This window comes from Cavia porcellus, unplaced genomic scaffold, assembly GCF_034190915.1.
Source record: "Cavia porcellus strain 051 isolate PalLab524CR breed Dunkin Hartley unplaced genomic scaffold, mCavPor4.1 scaffold_1, whole genome shotgun sequence".
Classification (NCBI taxonomy): Eukaryota; Metazoa; Chordata; class Mammalia; order Rodentia; family Caviidae; genus Cavia; species Cavia porcellus.
In genome coordinates, this window is record NW_026947484.1 from 170458309 (window position 1) to 170482619 (window position 24311).

At 37.4% G+C, this 24311-nt stretch overlaps 1 protein-coding gene across 3 annotated transcripts; it reads right to left on the reverse strand.

Annotated features, from left to right (window-relative positions):
• Positions 1-5193: 5193 nt before the first annotated feature.
• Tlr4 (toll like receptor 4) lies at positions 5194-19819 on the reverse strand. Of its 3 annotated transcripts, none has more exons than XM_063259963.1 (3): positions 19738-19819; positions 14756-14922; positions 5194-10756 (listed from the first exon to the last, which is right to left on the reverse strand). In XM_063259963.1, the coding sequence occupies exons 2-3, from the start codon at positions 14893-14895 to the stop codon at positions 8503-8505; spliced, it is 2394 nt and encodes a 797-aa protein (XP_063116033.1). In that variant the 5' UTR covers positions 14896-14922; positions 19738-19819; the 3' UTR covers positions 5194-8502. The 3 variants fall into 3 exon arrangements, with proteins under 3 accessions (XP_063116033.1, XP_003478889.1, XP_063116040.1); XM_003478841.5 differs by lacking the exon at positions 19738-19819 and adding an exon at positions 19442-19731; XM_063259970.1 differs by lacking the exons at positions 14756-14922; positions 19738-19819 and adding an exon at positions 19442-19731.
• Positions 19820-24311: the final 4492 nt, after the last annotated feature.

Genomic DNA, 24311 nt, shown 5'->3' on the forward strand with positions numbered 1-24311 from the left:
GACAAAAATGGTACACACATTGCACATTGCCATCCCTAAATCAGTCACCCAGAGCACAAGAAATCTACATTCAATAATCTAATAAGTACCAGTGAAAACCTTTCTCTTCAATGAACTCAGAGAAATCAGTAGTATAACTATTTTAACTAACTAACTAACTATATATATATATATATATATATATATATATATAGCGAACTAATATATATATTTAACTAACTAAATATATATATATATATTTAGTTAGTTAAATATTGTATATATCATATTGTATCACCAGTGTGAGGTGATGGAAACTAATATAGTGATTCAATATGATATTTACACATGCATGTCTGACTTATTTCACTTAAGAGTATGAACTCAAGTGCATCCATTTACTTATAAAAGTCTCGAGTTTGTCCTTTTTATCACTGAGTTGTGCTCCATTGTATAAAAGTAGCACATCATTTTTATCCATAACCAAAATCTTGAAGTGATTCATCAACCATTTTCTTGAAAGCCAGAGATTAGGGAGCTGTAAACTTTATCAGCTGTCCTACTGTGATTTTTGATAGTTCTATCACAAACATCTCATTTGCAAGCTTCCCAAAATCCTTAGTAAAAGCAAAATATAAATAAAAACAAGAGAAGAACATAGAACAGATGAAAGAGAAAGCACAAGTGACTGACACACACAACAATTCAGATTAAATAGCTTAACAGACCTTTAAAATCTTAGAGCAGAGAAAACTTTTCTAACCTTTGAAGAGAGACTACTGCAAACGGTCTGAGAAAAGAGTCCATCAGATACAACTTCTCGATTTCTTTTCTTAATTTTATGTTTTTCCACACAGCTCCTACCAGGAAATACCTTCAATACAAAGTGCTCGTTCTTTTCTGCCAATGTGTGACAATCTCCAAGGCAGCATCTTGGGTCAAGGTAGAGTCCTGGGAAGAAGATGAGCCAGGCACTAGCATCTCAAATTTGGTTCTGGGGAATACAAAGGGGCACTTTCCCCAGAGTCCCTGGGTCAGAGCTAGCTGGGTTTATTTTAGGTCAGTTCTTCTCATTTAGTTCATGAGAGAGTGGTGTTGCTAGTGTGAGTCAAAGCAAGCGCTCAAATTGGCAACAGACTGACTTTGATTTAATTACATACTGAGATAGTTTCTTAGGAGCAAACAGTGCAATCCTTGCTCCTAAATGTAGGTTTAATTTTCAACAAAACACTTTGCACATAAACACCATGTTGCTTCTAAACCCTTATTGTCATTCCCAGAACTGCTTGCAGCCTTTCAGAAACCCATTATTTTATAATTATAATCAAGACTATTACAACAGGGCAATTTGTGCCAAAAAGCACATTTACACTCAGAGTCATCACTTAGCACTGTCACAGGAGGGATTGTCTCCTTTTCTGTACAAATCAAGGAAAGTCCCAGACTGTCTTTTAAACTTTCATTTTCTAGATGGTATGAGAGTTACTGACCTTGTCCAAATTATTCTGCTGTCACTCCTCTGACTAGCCCTGGCAGAATATCCCAGCCTTCTACAGCATTCTTATTATGTGACAGAAAGAATATAGCCCCAAGACTCAGGCAAACTTGGAGTCTGTTCCTTCCAATTGGACAGTTCATTCTTTGCCTCTCAGTTTTTTTAATCTATGAAAAAGGATAACTATCAATATCTGTCACTATCAGTAACTATCAGTATTTGGGTTACTTCCACAGTTACATTAATCAATGCACATTAGAACAGTCCCAGGCATGTACCACTAGATTAGCAAATATTAGTTAATACTGTGATTAAGATTTTGCAAGCTCTGTGACCTAGGACAAGTTGTCATCTTCTCCGGGCATCAGTTTCCTCTTTGCTGAAATGAAGAGCAATCCCTTCACTCAGGGGACTATAGATTGTATACAAAGTATTTCATCCTTCTGATCAGCCACTTACTTCATATATTTTACTTTGAACTGAAGAGTTCAGTCAGCTCCACAATGCCATCCAGTATGAGTGACCCTATTCCAAATATGTGATGCTAGAGAGTCCTCAGCTTTTGAAACTTCCCCTACAGCCTCTATGTGTGATCACAATTCTGGGATGCCCAGCATAAGGTCAGCTTAGCCAGATACATGATAGAACAAACTAAGAACATTGTTTAAAGAAAGCCATCATCAAGTGAGTCTGATCTGCCTATTAAAAAAAAAAATTTAATGACATGCACCTTTGCTTACATTTCCCCCAGTTTCTTATGGCTGTAACATTAATAAAATAAGTATTAATAATAATTATTATCTTTTTAAGTATCAGTTAAAATTGTGATACATTTGCTAGAAAGCTTCCTGGATTTTTGTGGAAGTGCCATATTCTTGTCAATGTACAATGTTTATAAATCTTGGCCCTAAACTGGAATAGATTAATACCCTAATCTCATGTACCATCAAGGGACTTTGGAAACATCATAGAAGGTTACATAGTAAACACTAAGGTTCATTCTTCTCATTTGAGATTGTAAAGAATTTAGTATCTTCCTGATTCACAAATGTGATAACATAAGAGATAGCAGCACAGAAGAGAACTCCTTTCCCAAGGTCAATCGTCAATTAAATGTAACTCTTGCTATCAGCACTGTAACCAACTATGGTCTACCCAGAAGGTATTATATTACTGTAAAGTTATACATAGATATCAAACCCTTAAAGTATTAGAATAACTTGTCCATGATCAACAAATAAATGGAGAAATTAAAGTGGCCTTTAATTCTTCCACTTGAGATAGTTCCATTGGAACAGAATTCTCTTTCATTATAAATTATAAATGAACAATGTGTAGCTTATGTCTTTTATAAATTCTGGCAGTAGCATCTTATGATTCAGTGTGTCTTTCAGAGCCAGGACTCTACCTTGCCTTTCAATTTTCAACCTGACAACTGACTCACAGATTTTAACTGTAGATGTGAGATTGCTGGCCTGGAGAACACCAAGATCCCAGATCACCAAATCAGCTTCATTCCATGCTAGGCTCTTTCTTATACTTACAAATTCCATTTAAGGAGATATGTACTAAGGCTCTCTATTCCCTATTTTATCTTCCTAGTAGCCTATTGTAGAGAGCATGACCTTCACTATTTGGGTGAGCAAACTGAAATTAGATAAGAAACTTTTCCCAAATTACACTGCGAATATGTGACAAAGCCGAGGTTAAAACTGAAATCCACTCTACTCAGTTGCTAAAATAGTGTTAGATAGCTTTTGCATCTCAGAACTAAAGGAAGTTTCTAACACATTTTAAAAATTTTGCACTCCCTATATTTATTAACAACTAGAATAGTCCACGGTAAGAATACACATGTCAAACTTTACAGCCACTCCTGATTTTCAAAGCATTGTATGCTTTGGTTTGCTAGATAGATAATTAGCATTCTGAGTACTAGGCTGAAATTCTAAGTTTCAAACTCTGTTATTTGAATACTCTAATTTAGCAACTAAACGAACAGATAATAATAGTGCCAGTTGGAATCTCAGTCCTGCTTCAGATGCTGTAACTTGAATCTTGCATCAAGGTGAATTGCTAGTCAATATTCTCAGACTTTGCCAGGTTAGTCTCTGTTCTGAGTTGGTTTCCAATGACACATTTCTGTAATCCAATGAAAGCTTTGGAAGAGTGTCTTTATTTAAAAACACATAATAAATGACATGCTTGCATGAGTGCTGAGAAATTGTTATCAATAAGGAAATGCCTGAGCCTATCAGAAAGAACATTTCCATGGGCCAAAAAGGAGTTTATTCACATAAGTGTCCTGGGAACCTTCATGGGGAAAAAAAAAATTCTATCAGAAAAGGAAGTTGCAATAATTAGGGACTAGTCCTTCATTACTTGGGGAAATGGCTGATTTCAAGTACTGCCCAATCTCCATTGTTTGTTTTAACCTGCATAGCTGGGTCCTAGTTTTGAGCCCTAGGTCTAGCCAATTGAAAATAAAGAGTAGTAGCCATGAAATATAGACAGAAAATAAGAGTTAACTCATTAGAGAAACTGTGTGGGATAGTTAGATGACTTTCAAAATCAAAGAGACTATTTAAATCCAACCTCTGCCATTTAATACCTGTGTGGATTTGGATTAACAGATTCAGTTTCCCAATGTGTAACAATGCTGATATTACTAGTATCTACCCAGTAATCCTGACACAAGAATTTCAACCACACATCACATATAAAGTAGTAGGATAAGACCTCAAAATGCATTTGAGATAACTCAAACTGTTGTAAGAAAAGTCTTCATTCCCTCCTACAAAGTAACTTTAGGAATACCTACACAATAAAGAAACCACTGGGAGGTGATGGGAGCATAAATGCAGTCAACAGGGTTGGAGGGAGCCATGGAAATGTAGAGCCTGAGAAACTGTATGGACAGCTTTGAGCTGTGGTCTAGGGTGTGCCTCCTTAACTGGGAGGCACAGAGGACACCATCATCTGCAGAGATGGTTCTTATTCATCTTTGCTTGAAATGAATAGGTGCTGTCTGTCTACCGTGTGTCAAGCATAGCACTCTGTGTTGCGGAAGCACATGCTAAACAAACATTCTGTCAGCTCTCATAAAGCTCCTAAGATGCTTTATGAGGATTCTTACGCATCCACTTAGGAGTTTCCAGGAAACTACTGGTGACTCCTAGAAACACAGTGGAGTACAGGAGGAGGCCAAGGTCTGACAACTCATGATTAGATCCCTAATTACAGTTTCAGTAACTCTTGCGGTGCCACAACTACAACCTGAGATAATAGTAGTTACTGAAATGCTGTTACAAAAAGACAAGTCAATGCTTCTCCTTGTGCCCCATTTTTAAAGCCCAAGGGTTAATTCCTTTGCATTGAACATAAATCCTTTTTTCAATGACCTCACTAAGCAATGTTCCTAGCTTTGTTTTACATTTGAGTTTACTAGACTCTCAAAGAAGTGAAGGCCAAGGCACAGATTCGGCAATTCGTGAATATGAGGCTTGACTTTCTCCAAAAGACGTACCATCCATAACACCAGAGAAGTCCCTCTGGAATTAGAACTAGAAAACACTATTCTAAAGCTTGTTCTCAGTGTTTTTCTTTCATTTTTGTTCTTTGTGTAGATTTTTCTGTCCTGATTATTGTTTGTATGCACTTTGAAGTTCTTGTAAGTCCTATATGTGAAGTGATATGACACAAGAAAATCATTCCACATATAATATATACATGCATATGTATTTGCTTAATGTTTCACAGTTTCAGTTGAAAAACTCTTGACTGGTGTCAGCCACACAGAGAACTACAGAAGTTTCATTTCCTGTTTCACCAACATGAAGTATTAAGCAATGAGGTGGCATGGAAAGATGTCCCTTGAGTGGGCAGAAGGACTTACCACTTGCTTACAGTGTGACTAGTTGACAATAAATTTACCTCATTGCATTTCAGATTTCACATCCCTAAAATGAAGAAATTAGTTTTTGACCTGGTGCCTCTTCTGGCTAATAAATGGTTATAATTCTGTATCTATGCTTCAAGCTATAGGATATTGCATAAATTTAAGTCTTTCCAATCAATGTTAATTTCTATTATTTCCTTCATTTATCTTTCTTCTAGAGTGCTTAAGTGGCTAGAAAGAGCCCATCCCAATCCTGAATTTTATTTTGGATTTCTTTCTAATTCTGCACCTATTAATTCTTTCTTCCCATCTTTATACCCCCTCTACAGTTTGTAGACTTTCCATCTGAGAGAGTGGGTCTGATGGGAATAAGACCAATGTCAGGCTTGCTATAAGGAACAATCCAGTTGTACTTTCATGCTCCTCCATGGACTTTGTATATTTATTTCAATATAGGTGCATGTACAGAATTATTACTCAAATTTGAACAAAAACATTCATATATGGCAAGTCATACATAAAATCACACATTTTCAAGACTACTCAAACACTAACAGGCAGTCATGGACAGACAGCTTTGTTTAAATGCAAGAGTAGAGAATTTATCTCAACTAGCCATATTTATCTACATCAAATGCATACACTCCCTGTGGAATATAATTACACTATTTGCTATGGAAATTTGATCACACAGACTCTTGCATTCTTACACACACACACAAGCACCAACAGGAACACACAGAGGCAGGTATACAAATGCACACGTGTAGTTTCACTATATGTGAGACAAACAAATGTAGATGTATTCAGCCATCCTAACTACATTCAGACCAAAACCACTCATGATTGTAGTCAGATTTCCAGTTTTCCCAATTAGATTTTCATTTCCTCTTTTTACAACTTCAACAATGGAAAATGGATGTACAAAATCTCCACATAGTTAATGCACACAATTTGATGAGTTTGAACATATGCATATATCTGAGAAACTATCAGCACAGCCAAGGTAGTAAAATAGACTCATCATCTCAAAAAGTTTCCTGTATCTTTTTTAAAAAGGCATTTGTGTATGAGTTCATGGTAAGAATATTCAACCTGAGACCTATAGTTTCAACAAATTTTCAATTGTATAAAATTGTTATTTGTAAAGGCAGTATGATACATAGGAGATCTTTGGGACTAACTCCTTTTGCATAATTAAAACTTTATGGCTCTCCATTTCTCCTTCCCCGATTGCTGAGAACCACTATTTTAGTCTCGGCTTCTGAGTTTGGCTATTTTAGAAACTCTCATTAGTGGAATCGGGCAACACTTCTTTTTGTGACTGGTTTATGTTACTTAGCATAAAGGCCTGTAGGTTTATTGATGTTTTCTTCATACATATTTTAATCATTTATCAGTGGACATTTAGACTGTTTCCATAAATATGACTATTGTGAATATTTCTGCAGTTAACATGGGAGTGCAGATAACCTTTTGAGATTATGATTTCAATCCTTTTGGGTATATGTTCAGAAATGGGATTTCTGGATCACATGGCAGTTCTGTTAGCTTTTTCTGAAGAAATCCCATATGCTTTCCCAGAATGGCAGCACCATGTGATAATCTCAACTATACTGTAGAAGACTTTAACTTCTTCCTTATCCTGGAAAACATACTCATTTGAAATATATTTTATACATAAAATACGTACAGTATATATTTTACATATATGTAATATATTTTATATATAATATGTTTAATATATATTAATTAAATAATGCCCATTCTAACCGGTATAATAACTAGTATAATGTGGTACCTATTGTAGTTTGGATTTGCATTTCTCTAATGATGTACTCGTTGATCCTTTTTTTTTTTTTTTTTTTTGGTGCTATTTCTAAAGAAGTGAATGGGCTTTTCTGGGAACTGCCCTTACAATGAACCCAGTAAGGCCGCAATTGTTTTGTCAGTGATTACATCAGCTCTTTCCTAAATGAGGTCAGCAAGTGATACCCAACAGGAAGGAGAAGTGTGCAGTCCCTATCTTGAGTCATTCCTCAATGATGAGGAAGGTTCCAAGGAAGGAGTACAGCCCTCTAAATCTCCCTGAAAGGATCCAAGCTTTCACCTAACAACATGCATTGAAAGCAAACTTTTGATTCTATTCATTTCATGGGGTCGCTTTGTAAGTACCCACCCCATGTTTTTCAGAATCATCAACAGGAGGTAGCATATTGCAGTATTCCCCTTCTCGTTGCACGTCTACAGCAAATCATTCTCTACTGAGAACAGGAAGTCAGACTTTTCTCCTCCTAATAAAAAATGCCCCTTTCAACCAAGTTACTTTTAATGCTGCTTTTATGACAGTCATAATTTAGTAGGTAGTAACTTAAGAATGGCATCAAGTGACAAAATGATGGAGTGTGTTTTACACACTTCCTTGAAAAACTGTTATTAAATATGAATATATCCACCATGTCCCTAAAAGCCTTATTTATGATGTGAGTTTATGGACAGGACATGAGAAATGAGAACTGGAATCATAAAGATAAAAATATTAGGAATTAAAAATAGATCATGCTAAGCAATGATCAGGACATTTCTGAGCACATGTTTGTCAGGTTTTCTCAGGAATTAGTTACAATACCAATGAATGCTATGAAATGGAATGGGAATCCTGAAATAGGAGTCATCTGAGTCATTGAGAATTTCAGTTATACTCAAGATAAAAGGAAAAAGTGAACAAACACTCAGTTCAGTTGACACTCCCAAAACTCTTTTCAGACATGGAAAATGTGATACATGACATGGTTCCCACTCAAATGGCTCTGGAAAAGAACAGTGCTCTTTTCTGCGGTCTCTGGGACCCAGCCTCCTACTTTTCATTCAAATTAACTAAGAGTTGAGTTGACTTTGCTCAGTCATGATACTTTAGTTAAGTTGGTTGAAACACATTTGGAAGGTTCTAAATTGTAGCACAGCATTTGTTTCACCACACACTGCAAACTTCATGATTAGCAGTAGTGTGTATTTTGTGTACCCCTGAATCACTAGCCCATAGCATGACCCCTGCCATGCTGTAGTTCTAGCTAATAGAACTCATATTCATTCTAGCTAGGCCAGAAGTATTTCTGGAGACCTTTCCTCCTCAGGTTAAAGATGTCATTTCTTCATGGCTGTTTTCTAAATCTCCTGTTCCTTCTGGTGATTTGCCATCCATCAGGGCTTTTCTGAGTCGTCTCCAGAAGATATGCCGCCCAAGGACATTGTCTTCCCATTCCAGGTAAGTGTTCCTGTTAAGGAGGCGATACAGCTCTACCTGCTGCCGGAGCAGGGACTTCTCCAACTTCTGCAGGACGATGAAGATGATGCCAGCATGGCTGCTGAGAAACTGCCAGGTCTGAGCAATCTCATATTCAAAGATACACCAGCGGCTTTGGATAAAGTGCTGAGACACCACAACGATAACCTTCCGGCTTTTGTGAAAACCTTCTTGGATGATGTTGGCAGCAATGGCCACACCCGGAATAAAGTCTCTGTAGTGAAGGCAGAGCCGAAAGGAGGGCACCCCTTCTTCCAAGTTCTTTACCAACTCATTCCTCACCCAGTCGTCATCTTGGCTTGAGTAGATGACGAAGGCATCATAGGTGCTTTCACCTCGACCATACTTTTTACAGCCAGCAAGAAGCATGAGGTGAAAATAGAATTTGTAGACCAGACATGCTATAACGGATACCACAACAACACTGACCACTGTCACAGCAATGACGATCTTGGTTATTTGGCAAGTAGAATTCCTAAAACTCAGCACCGACATATTCTTCATATCTAAAGGCATCATACATTGCAATTGTTCAGCTCCCACGAGGAGCTGCCTTTGGTCCTTAATCCATTGAAGGAAACTCTGGTGTTTACAAGAACAATCAAAAGCGTTCCGAGTGAGGTTTAAGGTAGTTAGACTGCTTGGGAAATGCTGTAGTTCTTGCCCTTCGAAAGATTCTATTTTATTGAAACTGCAATCTAGAACCTGGAGTAAATGCAGAGGTTGAAAAGAAAGTGCATCCAATAATATGAAGTTATTGTAACTCATATTCAGGAACTGAAGGCTGGAGAGTGAGCTAAATACTCCTTGGGACACATGTTCCAGTTGACACTTTGAAAGGTCCAAGAAGGTCAAGTTAGTCAGATCTGTGAAGATACTTGAAAGAGTGTTGTCCTTGAAAGAATTGCCAGCCATTTTTAAGACTTGGAGACTGACCAAACCACTGAAGATGCCATGGAAGGCAACCTCGGTATGAGTATAGGAAATGTCAAGATAAAGGAGTTTGCTGAGTGATAAGAACACTGAAAATTGACTTGCCTGTTTCAAAGTAGAATGCTGAAAATCCAGATACTCTAATAGTTCTAAACCCAGGAAGTTGGAGCCCATGGTTATGGCATCATTGAAGCTGAGATCTAAATACTTCAGACTGGTTGTTTTCCAATCATCCTGATCACAACAACTCTTGAAACTCATACCGTTGCTACTGAGATCCAGAAACTCAAGGTTTTCCAATTCAACCTTTACAAAACTGTCTGCACCTCTGTTGGCAGTGAAAACATACCTTTTGAGAGAGGGCAGCACCAATTTGGGAAATTGATTTATTTTACATTTTATCAACTCTAAAGATTGCCATTTTAAGTCTTTCGGAAGGCCTTCGAGGCTATGTAAATTCAGATTCACCAAAGACACTGCAGAAACATTTACCAAACAATCAAAGAAACCACTAATATCCTTTGGAAAGTCATCCAAAAATGCCAATCTGAATTCTGTAATATTTATGCTGCACAGTCCTTCTAGGGCAGACTTGTCAAACTCTTTCATATACCTTTCATTTTTAAATTCTCCTAGAACCAGTTTATGGACTTCTAAACCAGCCAAACCTTGAATACAAGTTTTCATTACATCTGTATTATCAAAATTACTTCTCAAAGTCAGTTCTCGAAGCCTCATTCTGTTAAAGGCACAAGGTTGGATAAAATTAATTGGGTTTAGAGACAGATCTAAAGAGAGATTGAATGTGTCGTGGAGTACATGTAGGTCTTTACAATAAATATTTTGAATATTGTTATTGGAAAGGTCCAAGTACTCCAAGTTTGTCAGGTTAGAAAAATATTCAGGTAACTTGAAAGAATTGATAAGATTGTGAGCCATATTAAGCTCCTTCAAAGTTCTGAGATGTCCAATAGGGAAGTTCTCTAGAGAAGACAGATTTATCTCCACAGTCACCAGCTTCTGTAAACTAAGAAGTCCAGAAAAAGCTCCCGGTGCTAAATTCTGGATAGGGTTTCCTGTCAATATCAATGTAGAGAGGTAATCTAAGCCCCAGTATGCATCATCTTCAATCCTTTGAATTTCACACCTACAGGGAAAAAAGAAACAGAGCATATAATATTTCTGGTGAATAAAAATTCAAAATAGAATAATTACCATAGTCATCCAGTTTTTCATACAGATGTGACACCCTACACAATTGTACATGAACAAAGACAAATAAGGCAGATGATGCTTATATGAATAAACAAGAAGCTTCACAGATTTAATACTATCATATTGATGGCAATAATTAATTCTTTTTATCACACCAAGTACACATGCTAAGCAGAGACAGCAAATCCTTCAGAAGAAAATCAATTAAAGGTCCATAGTTAGGGCATGTGAAGATAGCCCTTGATAGAGTACATAAAAGCCTTAGATCAAGTTTAACTATTTCCTGCCATACATAATTTTGATTATATATGTGATTGGTATAGAAGATATGAGTAGCTTTTAGTTGTTAGCCATATAAATGACTAGAGAATGTCACGTTGAAAGAAGAACAAATATGAAGATATTTAAAAGATACACAGAGATAAATGTAAATAAATTACATGTTAGTGTCATGAATACCCTTGATTTTGTGCAAGGCTCTGCATATGTGACAGATATTTGAAAGCTGTTATCACAGATCATTTTTTTTTTTTTTTTTTTTTTTTTTTTTGTGGTACTAGGATTGAACTCACAACCTCGTGTTTGCCAAGCAGGTGCTTATGTCGCTGAGCTAAATCCCCAGTCCCACACATATAATTGTTAATAACAGGTAATAAGAACAAGTTTTGTGAAAGAAAAAAGAAATGTGCTAGAACACTTTGCATCAATGGTACAGACACAGACTAGGGAATATTTATGCTGCAATTTGTGTAAGTAAACATCAGTAAGAATAAAGATGAAGTGAACAGATCATCCCCAAACTGCAAGTAACCATAATGCATGAAGGAACCATAGCATCTGTGGTTGGAATGCAGAAAAGGAACTGGAAGGGTATAAAATATCGTGGAGGTTTCAGGGAAAGCAGGAGATCACAAGCAGATACAGCACCTAGATTATAGCCCAAGAGAAATGAAAGCTATGCTACATACAATGGAGACATGTCATAGGCTGGGACCTTATGCAGCCAACAACAGACAGCAAGTTTCTGATGAACTGTTGTTAGTATTATAGAGGCATGTCAGTTATATCTCACAAATGGATTTAGTGCTTCCCATCCTTCCTGGACCCTCATCCTGGGTAATGAAAGCATTTCAGTCCAAGCATTTCAGTCCAAGTTATTTACTGATAACTGGATAGAGAATGTTAGGTGTGATACAAAGAACACTGAAAGAGGGGATCGGACAACTGAGTTTCGGTGCTGCTACTGTCCTCTCTTACTGCCAGATTTTGGGAAACTCTTTTTCACCCTGAGTTCAAAGGCAGTTCACTGAGGCACTAAACTTGATCGTTTCTAAGGTTCTTTCTTTCAGATAGTAATTCCATAGCCTATAATCATATATATATGGCTTATATCTAAATGTCCCTCAAACACTCATAGGGGGCTTTTCAACCATGGCAGGTTCCAGGGGTGTGATGTTGAGATCAAATTGTGTGATGCTGGAAATTAATTATGCAATACTGGGATTAAGGGTGCAGACTAAACTAGCCCACTGACTCTTTAAGCATAGTTCTGGGTGTGGGTAATAGGAAGGCCTACCCTTCGGGTAGGTGACTCTATCCAAAATGCAGATGACCTGAAAGAGATAAAAAGCAGAGGCCAATGCCTCACTGCTTGCTGCAGTTTCTCCACTTCTGTGTTGTTTTGCTATCTTCCTCCTGCCATGAACTTTTTCTCCTCTGTGATGCCACCTCGCCTTGGAGACAGCCTACTCTAAGCTGAAAACTCTACAACCTGAGATACAATAAACCTTTCTTCCTGTAACCTTGGGGGTCAGGTATGTTATGTCAGCAATGACAAAAATAATTAAGAGAACCAATACCCCTCTTTGAATATGAAACATTAACTAGTTGCTTTCTTCTCTACCAAAAAAATCCTTCTAAAGAGGACTTTCATAATATGGCCTACGGCCGCTTTAGCTCAGTGGCATAAGCGCTGGTGTTATGGTTAAGAACTGATAGTCAATTTAATGCCAGCTGGATTGCATCAGCATGGCACTGAGCCTAGATGCTCCACTTGAGGAAAGTTGCCAGCATAAATAGGTGGAGAAGGATAAGGGTGTTAATGCATTAATGCGTTGTTGCATGGAGGCATTGTGGGTTCTCCTACGAGTTGCTGTTTGAGCCATTGTTTCTCTTGGAGAAGCTTCGGTCCTCATACTGAGCATTGCTTCCTGGCTCCAGAGGGGAAGACGTGCGCCACTTGGTCTCCAGGATGAACTTGTCACGCTGGCTTCCTGGCACGTACCCAACTGTGCTGGTCATCGGAGGAGCTCAGGGCCTCTGTGTCGCTGAGGATGGCTGTGGTACTTTTCAGGACAGCCCTGGTCTTTGTAGTGAGTGTGACTTCTCTGCTTCAGTGTAGACCCTAATTCCACCAGCACAGCTCCTTCACCCCACTGGCATGGACTTTCTGATTTCCACCACTGACCTTTGGGCCTTCCCGGCACAGATCCGTAAAAGAGACTGGCATGAGTTCTTCTTGTGGGCTCTGGACCTCCTGTTGTACTCATGGGAGGCATTGTCATGAACTCTGGGTTTTCATCTGGACTCATGTGGGATCTGCTGTGGGATTCGGGCCCTTGACTAAATATTCTATGTCTTTTGTGTTGCTGACAGATTTCCTGCATTGTCTTGTGTTAACTCCTGGTGACCTTTATAAAAATATTATAAATTCCATGTACTGATTCTATTGTCCTATGCACAACCCCTGATACAACACCTGGCAAGCACGTGGTCGTGAGTTCGATCCCTAGTACCAAAAAAAAAAAAAAAAAAAAAAAAAGATAATATGGCCTTATCAAAAATGTATGTAATGAACACCATACATGAAATGTTTCTATTATTTTCTATAATACAGTATAATGAATATGGCTATTATCCAACTTCAAATTTTGTAATGAGGTCCTTGAAGATGAAACTTGAGATTTGAGATTCAAGTCCTCCATCCCCAAATTATAATAATTTCACCTTCTCCAATGAATGATATACTCTGTGTCAGAAAATAATTTAGACATCAGTTTCATAGCTGATGATTTCCTTTGACTTTGACATCATTTTTCTGGATTATTTGTTTCTTCTCATTTCCTAGACCCTACCTCACTTTCAATATTTCAAAACATTATGTGAATCCCAGCCAATTTTCAAAATCTTTCTGACCAACCTCTATAAAAGTCTCTTTTCTAAACTAGTTTGTTACTTCTAGTCATATTCTTTACTATCTATGGTCATAAATCACCATCCATATCTAGCTTCGAAATCCGAAATGTCAGAATTACATAACATTTGTTGAATATCTATTATGTGACCAGCAACACAGCCAGAATTTTAACATGGTAACTCTTTTAAGAGGATATACCTTCCTAAATAACAGGACTACATCATATATCAGTAGTGTTTTGTTTCCTAGCACAAGTTGCAACATACAGCAAATGGTCATAAATATCTGCTGATGCAAGTATTTAAGTCAATATAGTGGTACTTTGGTTCACAATTTAATTCTTTCCACAATCCTGGTTGCAAACTGAATCAAATTTCCTTTAGGCTCAACATTGAACCTAACCACTGAATTTAATTTGGTTCATTATCAATTCAGTTTGTGACAAGAAACATGGAAAGAACTAAGTTCATGAACAAATATACTAGTGTATTCTCTTCTGACTTAAAAAAAAAAAGTTAGAAACTAACTTACCCAGTTGCATAATTAATAGAGTAAAAAACCGAGACATAGAGAATGAAGGTCACTTGTCTAAGGTTACAAAACAAGACATCTGTTGAGTGAATTAGTAAGTGAATAAAGCTGAAGCATGACCAACTACGTTTTCTGGCCAAACAATGAAATGAAAGAACCATGAACATCTCAGTTTGTGCAGTACGTAAAAACCTCATTCATTACCTGGATAAATCCAGCACCTGTAATTCTGGAAAAGGAGAGAAGCTTTGGCTGGCTAAGAACCTCAAGGGATTAAAGCTCAGATCCAGGTGCTTGACTGAGGAGGGGATGCTGCTGGGAATTTTGTAGAGATTCCGTTCCATACAATCATATGTAATGTTGGGCACCACCTGCAAGGATCACATATTAGACACTACTTTTACATGTGCTCTCATCTCTCCTCTCCTCAGCCAGAGATGAGGATGGTAATTCCCTCTGGAACATGTACAACACTCAGTCAACCTTCTTCCATTCCTCCATTTAGTCATTCATTCACTCATCCATTCACTCAATATGTATACAATGTCTTTCTCTAGACAGAAAAGGAAAAGGGGTTGGGATATAGCTCAGTGGCAAAGCACCTGCCTGGCAAGCATAAGGTCCTGAGTTTGTTTCCCAGTATCCAACACCACAAAAGAAAATTGCAGCTCAGACACAACCAAAGTTACCCAAGCTAATAAAAAACCTGAAAGAGTAATAAGATCCAAAATGTACAACAGATATTATAATAATGGAAAGGAAAGAAAGTGCTCAAAAGGAAAGAACAAATGGGATAAGGAAAAGGAGAAATGGAAGAAAGGAAAAGATTATATTAAAAATAAAAGATTATATGTTGTAGTATATATATATACTACTAGATAAATCCATCCATCTTGTAGTATATATATACTATAAGATAAATCCATCTCTGCAAGAGATATCCATCTCTGCTAGTTCATCAAAAAGAACAGTTTGTGCTGTCATTTTTTAATGATCATTTTTATGCCTACATCTTGTAACCTGAACAACTACTTCTAAGATAATAATATATAATATGTTAACAAGCATTGCATTCTTAATTTTTAAAAATTCTGTATTATTTCTATATTTTTTCTGTTTTGCTTTTTAAAATCAGAAAAAAATGAAAAAAAAACAGAAAAAGAGGAGCACCTGTATCCACTCACTGTTCTAAACTACAATACTTTTACTAAGAAACAATGCAAACAGGACAAAAGGGCTCTGAAATCTGAAAGCTTTAGGTTTCATACTACATATTTTTGTGTAATTTGGGGGCAAAGTGTTAAAAAGAAACTTTGTTGAACCCTGTTTATCATGCATAAAATATAAATAATAAAATATTTAGTATCTTTCTAGTCCCTCTCCATCACTATGTACATCCATCAAGAAACCACCAATCAGTATGTTAAAAGACTGAGTTTTGACAATTGCATTGTCTTTCTTGGCTCAGTAACTGAGCAGTGATTCAGAAATGAGGTGCCAACTTTGGAGTTCATGGACTCTGGTTGTGGGAAACTAATGAATAAGGTCAAGCACAGTTGATTTTTACACTGGTTTCTTTCCTACTTTCCCACACTCTTTCTAAGCCTTATTCTGTAATCTCCTATTTAACATCTGAATTATCTGATTTTTTTCAACAAAATTCCTTCATTAAGCCAGCTAGTTTTGGATTTCTGTTGTTTAAATTCAACAGAATCTTCTTAAATAATAAATGAGATCAGGTAAAGAGCTTGTCAAAATTTACTACAATGTAACTGATCAATAAATGTTAACATTATTTCTGTTAATCCTTCACTCTATATCAGCATATTTCTGTTATATGCTTTAACTTAATTTGAAAAGAAACCTTTTCAAGATGAAGAAAATAGAAATTTAGAGAGATGAAGTAACAAACATAGTCACAAAAATTTATACATGTAGATCTTCACTTCATTTCTATGTATGCTTAAATATTACCCATTATAGAATCCTTGAAGCAACTACTGTCTTAATAGAGATCCTTGCTAGGTATTCATCCCTTTCTGTCTTTTGTTTTCCTTCACAGTTATATCAGTCAACATTACACTGCCTATGTGATTGTTTCTTAGATATTGTTCATTTTCTGTGCTAGGCTCTAAGCTTTGACAGCTTTATTTGCTAATATATCTCTGCATTCGGAATAATGCCTCACAAATGATCATTTATCAATAAGTTGGAAAAATAAATGAAAAACATTGAATACTTAATTGTACAATTTGTTGAAGCCCAAGTGGTAGGCATATCTTGCTAAACAATCTGGACAATAATACAAAAGCAAACCTGATATGGTTACTGACTTCAAAGAGTTCAGAGTCTGTATGGCTCATATAGAAGAAAGATCACTATCCAAAACATCCATCAATCAGGCTTGGAAAATATGTCCTGTGGCTCAGAGAAAGTGGATATCAATTGTGGATTCAGATAGCACATACTAAAATGGGTTTTGAAGATAAGTTAGATTCAAATACATACAAAAAGAAAACTTAAAAAAGACATTGGGTAAGAGAGAATAGTATAACAAGGAAAGAATGTGAAACTCAGATTCTCTCAAAGAGAATGTGAAGCAAAAATGGGGCTTGTGAAGAACTCTGTGGAATAACTGAAAGAGATGGTCCTAAAGAAAAGACATGCTAGCAAGGTCTGAATGAAGGCAATGATTCCATCGTGAAGCAGACAGAACCATACTCTCCAGTACGGCAACCATGAGCCACACACATCTACTGAGCACAAGAAACATGGACATTATAAATACAGAAGTGTGTTGAAGGTGAAATAAATACATGTTCAAAAACATACAATAAAGGTAAATATCAATATAATTACATATTAAATATATATTATCTCAGTTTATGAACACTTCTGTTTGCAGTTTGGTTTTCAAACAAAAGTATTCTGCAAAATTTTGCTTTCATTCCCAAACTCCCTATTGAGTGACAAATCCAACCACAATCATCATCCCCACACAAACACATCCATCTTTTCCAACACTGTAAACAAATGAAGTTCCTAAACTAAAACACCACTGTGTATATCCAGTACTCGTTTCTGTTTACTTTTTGAATGTGGCTTCTAGAAACTATAAAACTGTATGTGGCTCACGAAGATCGACAACACTGGACAGCACTGATTAAGAAGAAAAGGGTAGATAGGCTCAGTAGAAAGTGGTAGATGGGAACAGTGCACAGGTCCTAAGGTAGGAAACTGCCCTACTAGCTGCGGAGAGATAAAGTTTTCAAGGAGAGTAATTTGCTTTATCCAAACATCTGGAAAAAAACCAAATAACAACAAACAGAAGTGTGCAGAGGGGACTACAGAGGCTGAGTTAAATCAGGAGATTATTCACTCCTCAGGAATCCAGGCTAGGGGACTTGAAGCCTCATACTGGGGCAGCCCTGGGGGCTGGGGAGGAAGTGGAGGCTTTGGAAATGCCAGGATAGGAATAGGAATAAAGTTTAATCAAGGGTCCTGGGATTTTATCCCTGATCTGTGTTCTGTTCTTATTAATATAAGACTAGGAGGGACACAGCGCGACAAGGATTCTGGGCGGGAAACTAGGAGGGTAGCACTTTGAGACAAGTTAGTTTATTCCACATATTAAGTTACACCGTTTTCTCCCATGTCCTAAACTTTACTTTCCTTGAGTTTCTGACCCTGTCTTATACTGAATCATCATCTTGGACATTCATTTACATTATGGAGTCCGTGCAGGAAAAAAAGGAAAGAGATTAATCACCAGTGATATTACTCACCAACTGGTTGGTATTTTAAAGAAACAATTGCATTAGCTGGCATCCTTCTTTCCCTCCACCCTTTTCTCTTATTTTTAGTTTCTCTATTTCCTTCTCTAGTTTCCTTGTTTCTTTCTTTACTGCTCTTACTTTGTTCAACTTCTGGACTGAATGACATGACCCTCTACAGGAGTCTGAAATTCACTTAGAAGTTGTTTTCTTCCAAGAGACCAAAGGAGTCCAGTGAAGCACATGCCCACAATCCTAGCACTCAAGGAAATTTAGGCGAGAAGACTAGAAATTCAAGCTCAATCTAGTAAGTCCCTGTCTCAAAAAATAAATAAATAAATAAATATAATAAATAATAAAATAAAATTAAAAAGAGCTGGAGATGTGGCTCATTGCAGAGGCCCTGGGTTCAGGCCCCAGTACTGAAAAAACGAAGCAAAAAAAAAAAAAAAAAAAAAAAAAAAAAACGGAAAAAGAAAAGAAAGAAAGAAACTTAAAAAAACAAAACAAACAAAAGACACCACCTTCATTCCCAGATAGGAGGGACCAAAAGACTGATTAAAGCAGAGTGTGATGTATACACCACAAATATAAAGATGTCACACTGCAGTAGCTTCCTAAAAGTTTCTAGTGGAGGCCTGGGATTTAAGTAAGTGGCATAGCATCTGAATGGCAAATGCGGGGTCCTGAGTTCGATCCCTGTTACCAAACAACAACAAAACAAAAACAAAAAACTCTCTAGTGAGATATTATTGTAAGTATTTTATCTCGTGAGATATTACTGTAAGTACTTTATGAAAGTAAAATCTAGTTCCAGAGATGCTTACTAAGTTTCTCACAGTTATACAGCCAGAGAAGTTCACAGAACAGTCCAAACCGGTCTAACCAACCTAAAGCACCTAAGGGCATTCAAAAGTCTTAAACAGGACAAAATACCATTGGCTGCCTGTTAATGCCCCATTGCCGAGGAGTTATTTGTTCCCTGTGGTTTCTCAAGTCTGGCTCATTTAACTCCTTTTTGTAAAAGAAACTAACCAGAGCAGGCCTAAGTTCTGGGGAGGGAAAAGTTCTCAGAGGCAAGCGAAAGCTCCCAGGAGTTTGCTCCCCGACCACGTACCTCCGCGCAGGGCTCCCAGCTCCCAGGGCTCACGCAGGCGAGGAAGGCCATGGCTGGGATCAGAGTCCCAGCCAGGCGCCACGGAGGCTTCATCCTGGCATGGTTCGTGCGCAGCTGTGGTGGTGGGAGAGCATGCCTGCCTGCCTGCCTGCCTGTCTGTCTGTCTGCCTGCCTGCCTCTAAGCACCTGAGAAGGCAGTGCTGAGGCGCTGGGCTCCTGTTCCTGTGAGTGCCCCAAGGCAGCGACTGAATTCAAAGCAGCTGGGTAGAGGGCGAGGAGGAAGCGAAAGTGCCAACCTTAGCTTCCTGGAGTTTCGTTTTTCTACTGTTTGTCCCCTGCCAGAGGAGGGGAAGTCTGAAGAAGCAAACCTCTTAGTGACCAGAGTCAGGAGCAAGGAGAAGAGGAAGCTGGCGTTCATCCCAGGAAGTCATCTGACCTTGTTTTGGTGAATTTAGGAAAATGTTGAGACCTCCTTTTTAAAAGCTGGCCTAACTACCTAGAACTGCAGTGGGTTTCCAATTCTGTTGCAGTACTGGAAATTACTGTTTGTGCTGATTTACTAGGGCTGCCATAGAACTGTAGAAAATGCCCCAGGTTGGATACTTTAAACTACAGAAGTCTGCAGGCAGATCTGAGCTCTGTGTCTCAGTCTCCTTTTCCTCCTCCTTCCTCTCCTTCCTGCTGTTTGTTTATTTCCCAGGACATTCACACTGAGCTACACAACTCAGTGTTTATAAATATTTATAAATAAAATAAAATAAAATATATTTTATTTTATTTTATTTATTTATTTATATTTATTTATTTATTTGGAGACAAGCTAAGTTGCCCAGGTTGGGTTTAAACTGGTAATCCTCCAGCCTCAGCCACCCAGAGTGCTGGGAGTACAGACTTGTACCTGGCAAAGAGAAGATTGAGTGGAGCATGCTGAGGTATACTTGTAACCCAAGAACTCTGAGAAGCTCAAGCAAGAGGATCATAAGTTCAAACCCAGCATGGGAAACTTAGTGATTTAGTGAGATACTGTCTCAAAATTTAAAAATTCACTGGGATATAGTTCAAAGTGAAAGCCTGATCAAAAATTAAATTATACAACTACTTTAAAAATAACAATATGCAATATGTTAACTAGTGTTAATCTTCCATTATTTTGTTTTGACATCTGTATCATCATTTTACTTTTTTCTTTTTAAAATAAAAAATTATGTACCTGAGTAAAAGAACACTAGCCATGTTGTATTAGGATCTACCCATAAAGCTTGAAACCTTACTTTCTTTGTTGAAGGCCCAATCTCCAAATATAGTCACCATCTGGAGTATCAGGGTGTAGGACTTCAATGTATGAGTTTTTGAGAAAGAAATACAATACAGTTCACCTGAAACTGATAAAAAGTAAAGTCCTAGTGCAACACAACTAGAAAAGGATGGGAATACTGAGACATGTTTGGAATTCAGAACTAAATATGAAGTTCAAATCTAGGCTAGATGGACTGAAGACACTTAAATTACTAAATCTTAATTTCTGACGTGCCCTGGAAAAAAAAAAAAAAAAAAACTGAAAACAGTTTTGAACCATAACACTCATATTCATAACATTTATAAAATAAAGTCAGACAATGATAGTCAATTTAAACAAACGACCAAACCATCATTTTCTGGGCTTTGAAATATCTGGGCTTGAAGATAATTATATTTTCCTTCTGTGATTGAATTAAGATAAGTTACAAAAATATCTAGTGTGGTGTATGGGTAGTTCATAAATGCTATCTACAATGATTATATTAAACCTGTGGTTAGAGTGATAATATTGTTGTGGGGTTAAATCAGCTAGCTTTTGTAAAGTTTTAGGATGAATCAGGAAAGAAATAAGAGCAATATAAGTTTCTATTACATAAAAACTGTTTAAACTGGGATGTTATTTTTATAGTGAGTTCCATAGTTTCATCAACTATTGAGCTTCTCAGAGTACTTGGATTACAGGTATAAGTCAGCACACCCAGCTAAATCTTTCTTCTTAAAAAAGGACTAGCCAGTTCGGGTACATGCCTGGGCTTTCAACATTCTGTGTGACTGAGGCAGATTTGAGGCATCCTGCTAGCACCTCGAATGACAGAGTGTTACAGGCAACTGAGTCAGACAGAAATATTAATAGGCAATCAGATAGAGCTGGACCTTGGAAGGAGCCAGGTCAGAAGACCAGATACCCTGTAACAGTGAGTGAGACAGATACCTCTTGCTGTGGGCCAACTTTAAGACAAAAGATCAAACAAATTCACCCACATCCTAAGGATGAGCATCAGGGATTGATAGCTTAAATAGGTCTCTATCAGTTTGAAGAAGCATGAAAGAGCTGCTAAGCCAACCCCTGCAAGAAGAGCCTCTGCTCTGTATGTATGCAAGCTTGCTATGTGACTGGCTTCCTCATTTGTCACCAATTTAATCAATTATACCTGAGCAATTATACTCATGATCTTATTGGTTGAGCATAATTCTGTCCCACCTCATACCACCTTGCGAGTTCTCATTTTTTCCCCACCTTAGACCTGCCTCACCTTGGAATTCTGCTCTATAAAACATCCCTAGATATAGTAGGATTCTCAGCAACCCACTTGGAACCCCTTCTGTCTCTCTGTCAGAAAAAAGCTTTCTTTCTCTCAATAAATATATTTTGCTCTTACCCTCCAGTGTTTCTAAAATTTTATTCACCAATTTTAGAGAACACAAACTTGTACATGACATATAGTAGGTTGGGAGTTTCTTTCACTTGTATCAAGGGCATCATGTCAAAAAGTGCAAATTCTTGCAGATTTCTTCAATCCACCAGTAGAATTGAGCTAAATATAGAGCCCCTAAGAGAACCCTTGCTTGAGGATGAATGGAGACTACTTACGTGAAAATCTTAGAATACAGCCTGGCACCAAATATTCATATAATTTGAACTCTCTGAAACCTTATAGTGTCTTACTCACATATAGATATCCAAGATGGAAGTCACTTTGCATTTATACCTCTGATTTCCTCATTTCTTACACTCTGCATGTATTAACTATTTTTGATAAAAGTTGCTTCTATACTTACAGTTGGGCTCATCTCCATAAAACCATCACAAGTGGAAAATATTATGAGCCAATAAGTGTATTTAATACACCTAACCTACCAAATATTATAGCTCAGTAATATAGCAGGGTGTCAAGCCAAGATTGTACATCCTAATGATTGCATGGCTGAGTAGGAGCTGCAGCTTGTCACCACTCTCCAGCATTTCAAAAGACTATGAGGGAGCAAAAACTCTGGTGAGTGTTTAAATTTAAAGAAAAATGATTACAATAAAAGGCTCATCACCATTAAGGCTCTTCAAAATACTCACCCTCATTTAGAATACACATAGCCCATTGTTCCACCCACTTCCTGAACAATATTGGAAATTCCTTACTCAATACAAAGTAACTTTCATGTCTTTACAAGGTGCAATTAAAATCCAGCAGTAAAGCAAACTTCTAAAACCATTCTGGGGGTATTCTTGCAACACCTTGTTCCCTATACAACTTCTGGCTCTTCCCACAAAGTCAAAGTGATTGTGGAAGGGAAGCATTTTTGGATAGATTCACAGCATCTAGGTAGCCACAATGGTGTGATTAAAGACATTCCAAAAAGAGAACTTCCAGAACTGCTTCAGAAAGTGGAAAAAATGAAATAAAGGTACTTGAAGTGAGGGAGAGTATTTTGAAGGGAATGTATTTTTTATTGCTGTATTTATTTTTCAAAATTTAAACACAACTTTTTAAAATAATCAGACCACATACTCCACTACATATAGCTAGCCCAGGAGAAATCAAAGTTAATAGTCCAATCAGTGTTCTCCCTGATAGGAAAGAGACTGACCCTCCCGGGCAGTTGGCTCTTGGAGATAAGTGACTCCTGCTGGATCACAACTTCAACATACTGATTTGTTAATCCAAGCTGACTCCGAAGCACCACTTCTATATGGCTCATAATTACACTCAAGGAAATGATTTGGACTCATGATTTCCCCCTTGTTTCTTCTACCATCTGGCTTATCATGGTATTTCCCCAGGTGGCCACCTGCAGGGTATGACATGCCCTCACTCTTTAAGTCTCTGATTAGCAGTCTGTCTTTTCAGTCACCAATGTTTCTTAATCTGTGGGGCTCATCATACAGAAGAAGAAAAAATTATCCCAAGTCCTACAAGTGGAAAATAAAAAGTAATTCTAAAATTTCAGCCTTCATTTCCATTGGAATTACCATGAGACATTCCCTGGCCTAGAGTAGTGCAATTAATATACTGTTTAGTATATTACACAGTCCAGACTCACATGTTCCAAGCTCTCAACTCCTTCAATTCTCCTTTAATTCTGCAATCATATATCATCTTACTAAAAGACAAATAGAAATATCTCACGCCATGTTGGTGTTTTCTGGAGGCTGTCTGTGGCCTGAAACTCAAGCCTCTTTGACTAACTGCTCCATACACCCACACACACCATAAGAAGGAAAATAAAAAGCACGGGTGTTATTCCAGGCACTATTCAAGTGAAACAAGTTTAGCTTAGTACCCATAATCATTCAATCAATGGAAGAATCTCCTATTGGCCAGAGACTTGGAAGAAGTATCTGATACTTTTTAAGTTACTTTGTATTGAGTAAGAAATTAAAATAGAGCACAATTGGCTACTGTTAAATTATGCTAATTATGATACTCTCCTACAAATTTCTGTGAGTTAAAACAACAAAAGTTTAGTTCTTGCTAACTAAATGCTCACTGAGCATAACTGTGATTAGAAATAGGCTAGGAACAATTCATGGGTCCACCATCCTTTTCTGTCATTCTGCTGCCTTATTCAATATGCA

Excerpts from the sequence above, each read along its gene's own strand:
- Tlr4 (XM_003478841.5), bottom strand. The coding sequence starts at position 19,534 with ATGAAGCCTCCGTGGCGCCTGGCTGGGACTCTGATCCCAGCCATGGCC. Across the intron at positions 14,923-19,441 it reads GCTGGGAGCCCTGCGCGGAG|GTGGTGCCCAACATTACATA; the intron begins GTACGTGGTCGG and ends TGATCCTTGCAG. Across the intron at positions 10,757-14,755 it reads CAGGTGCTGGATTTATCCAG|GTGTGAAATTCAAAGGATTG; the intron begins GTAATGAATGAG and ends TTTTCCCTGTAG.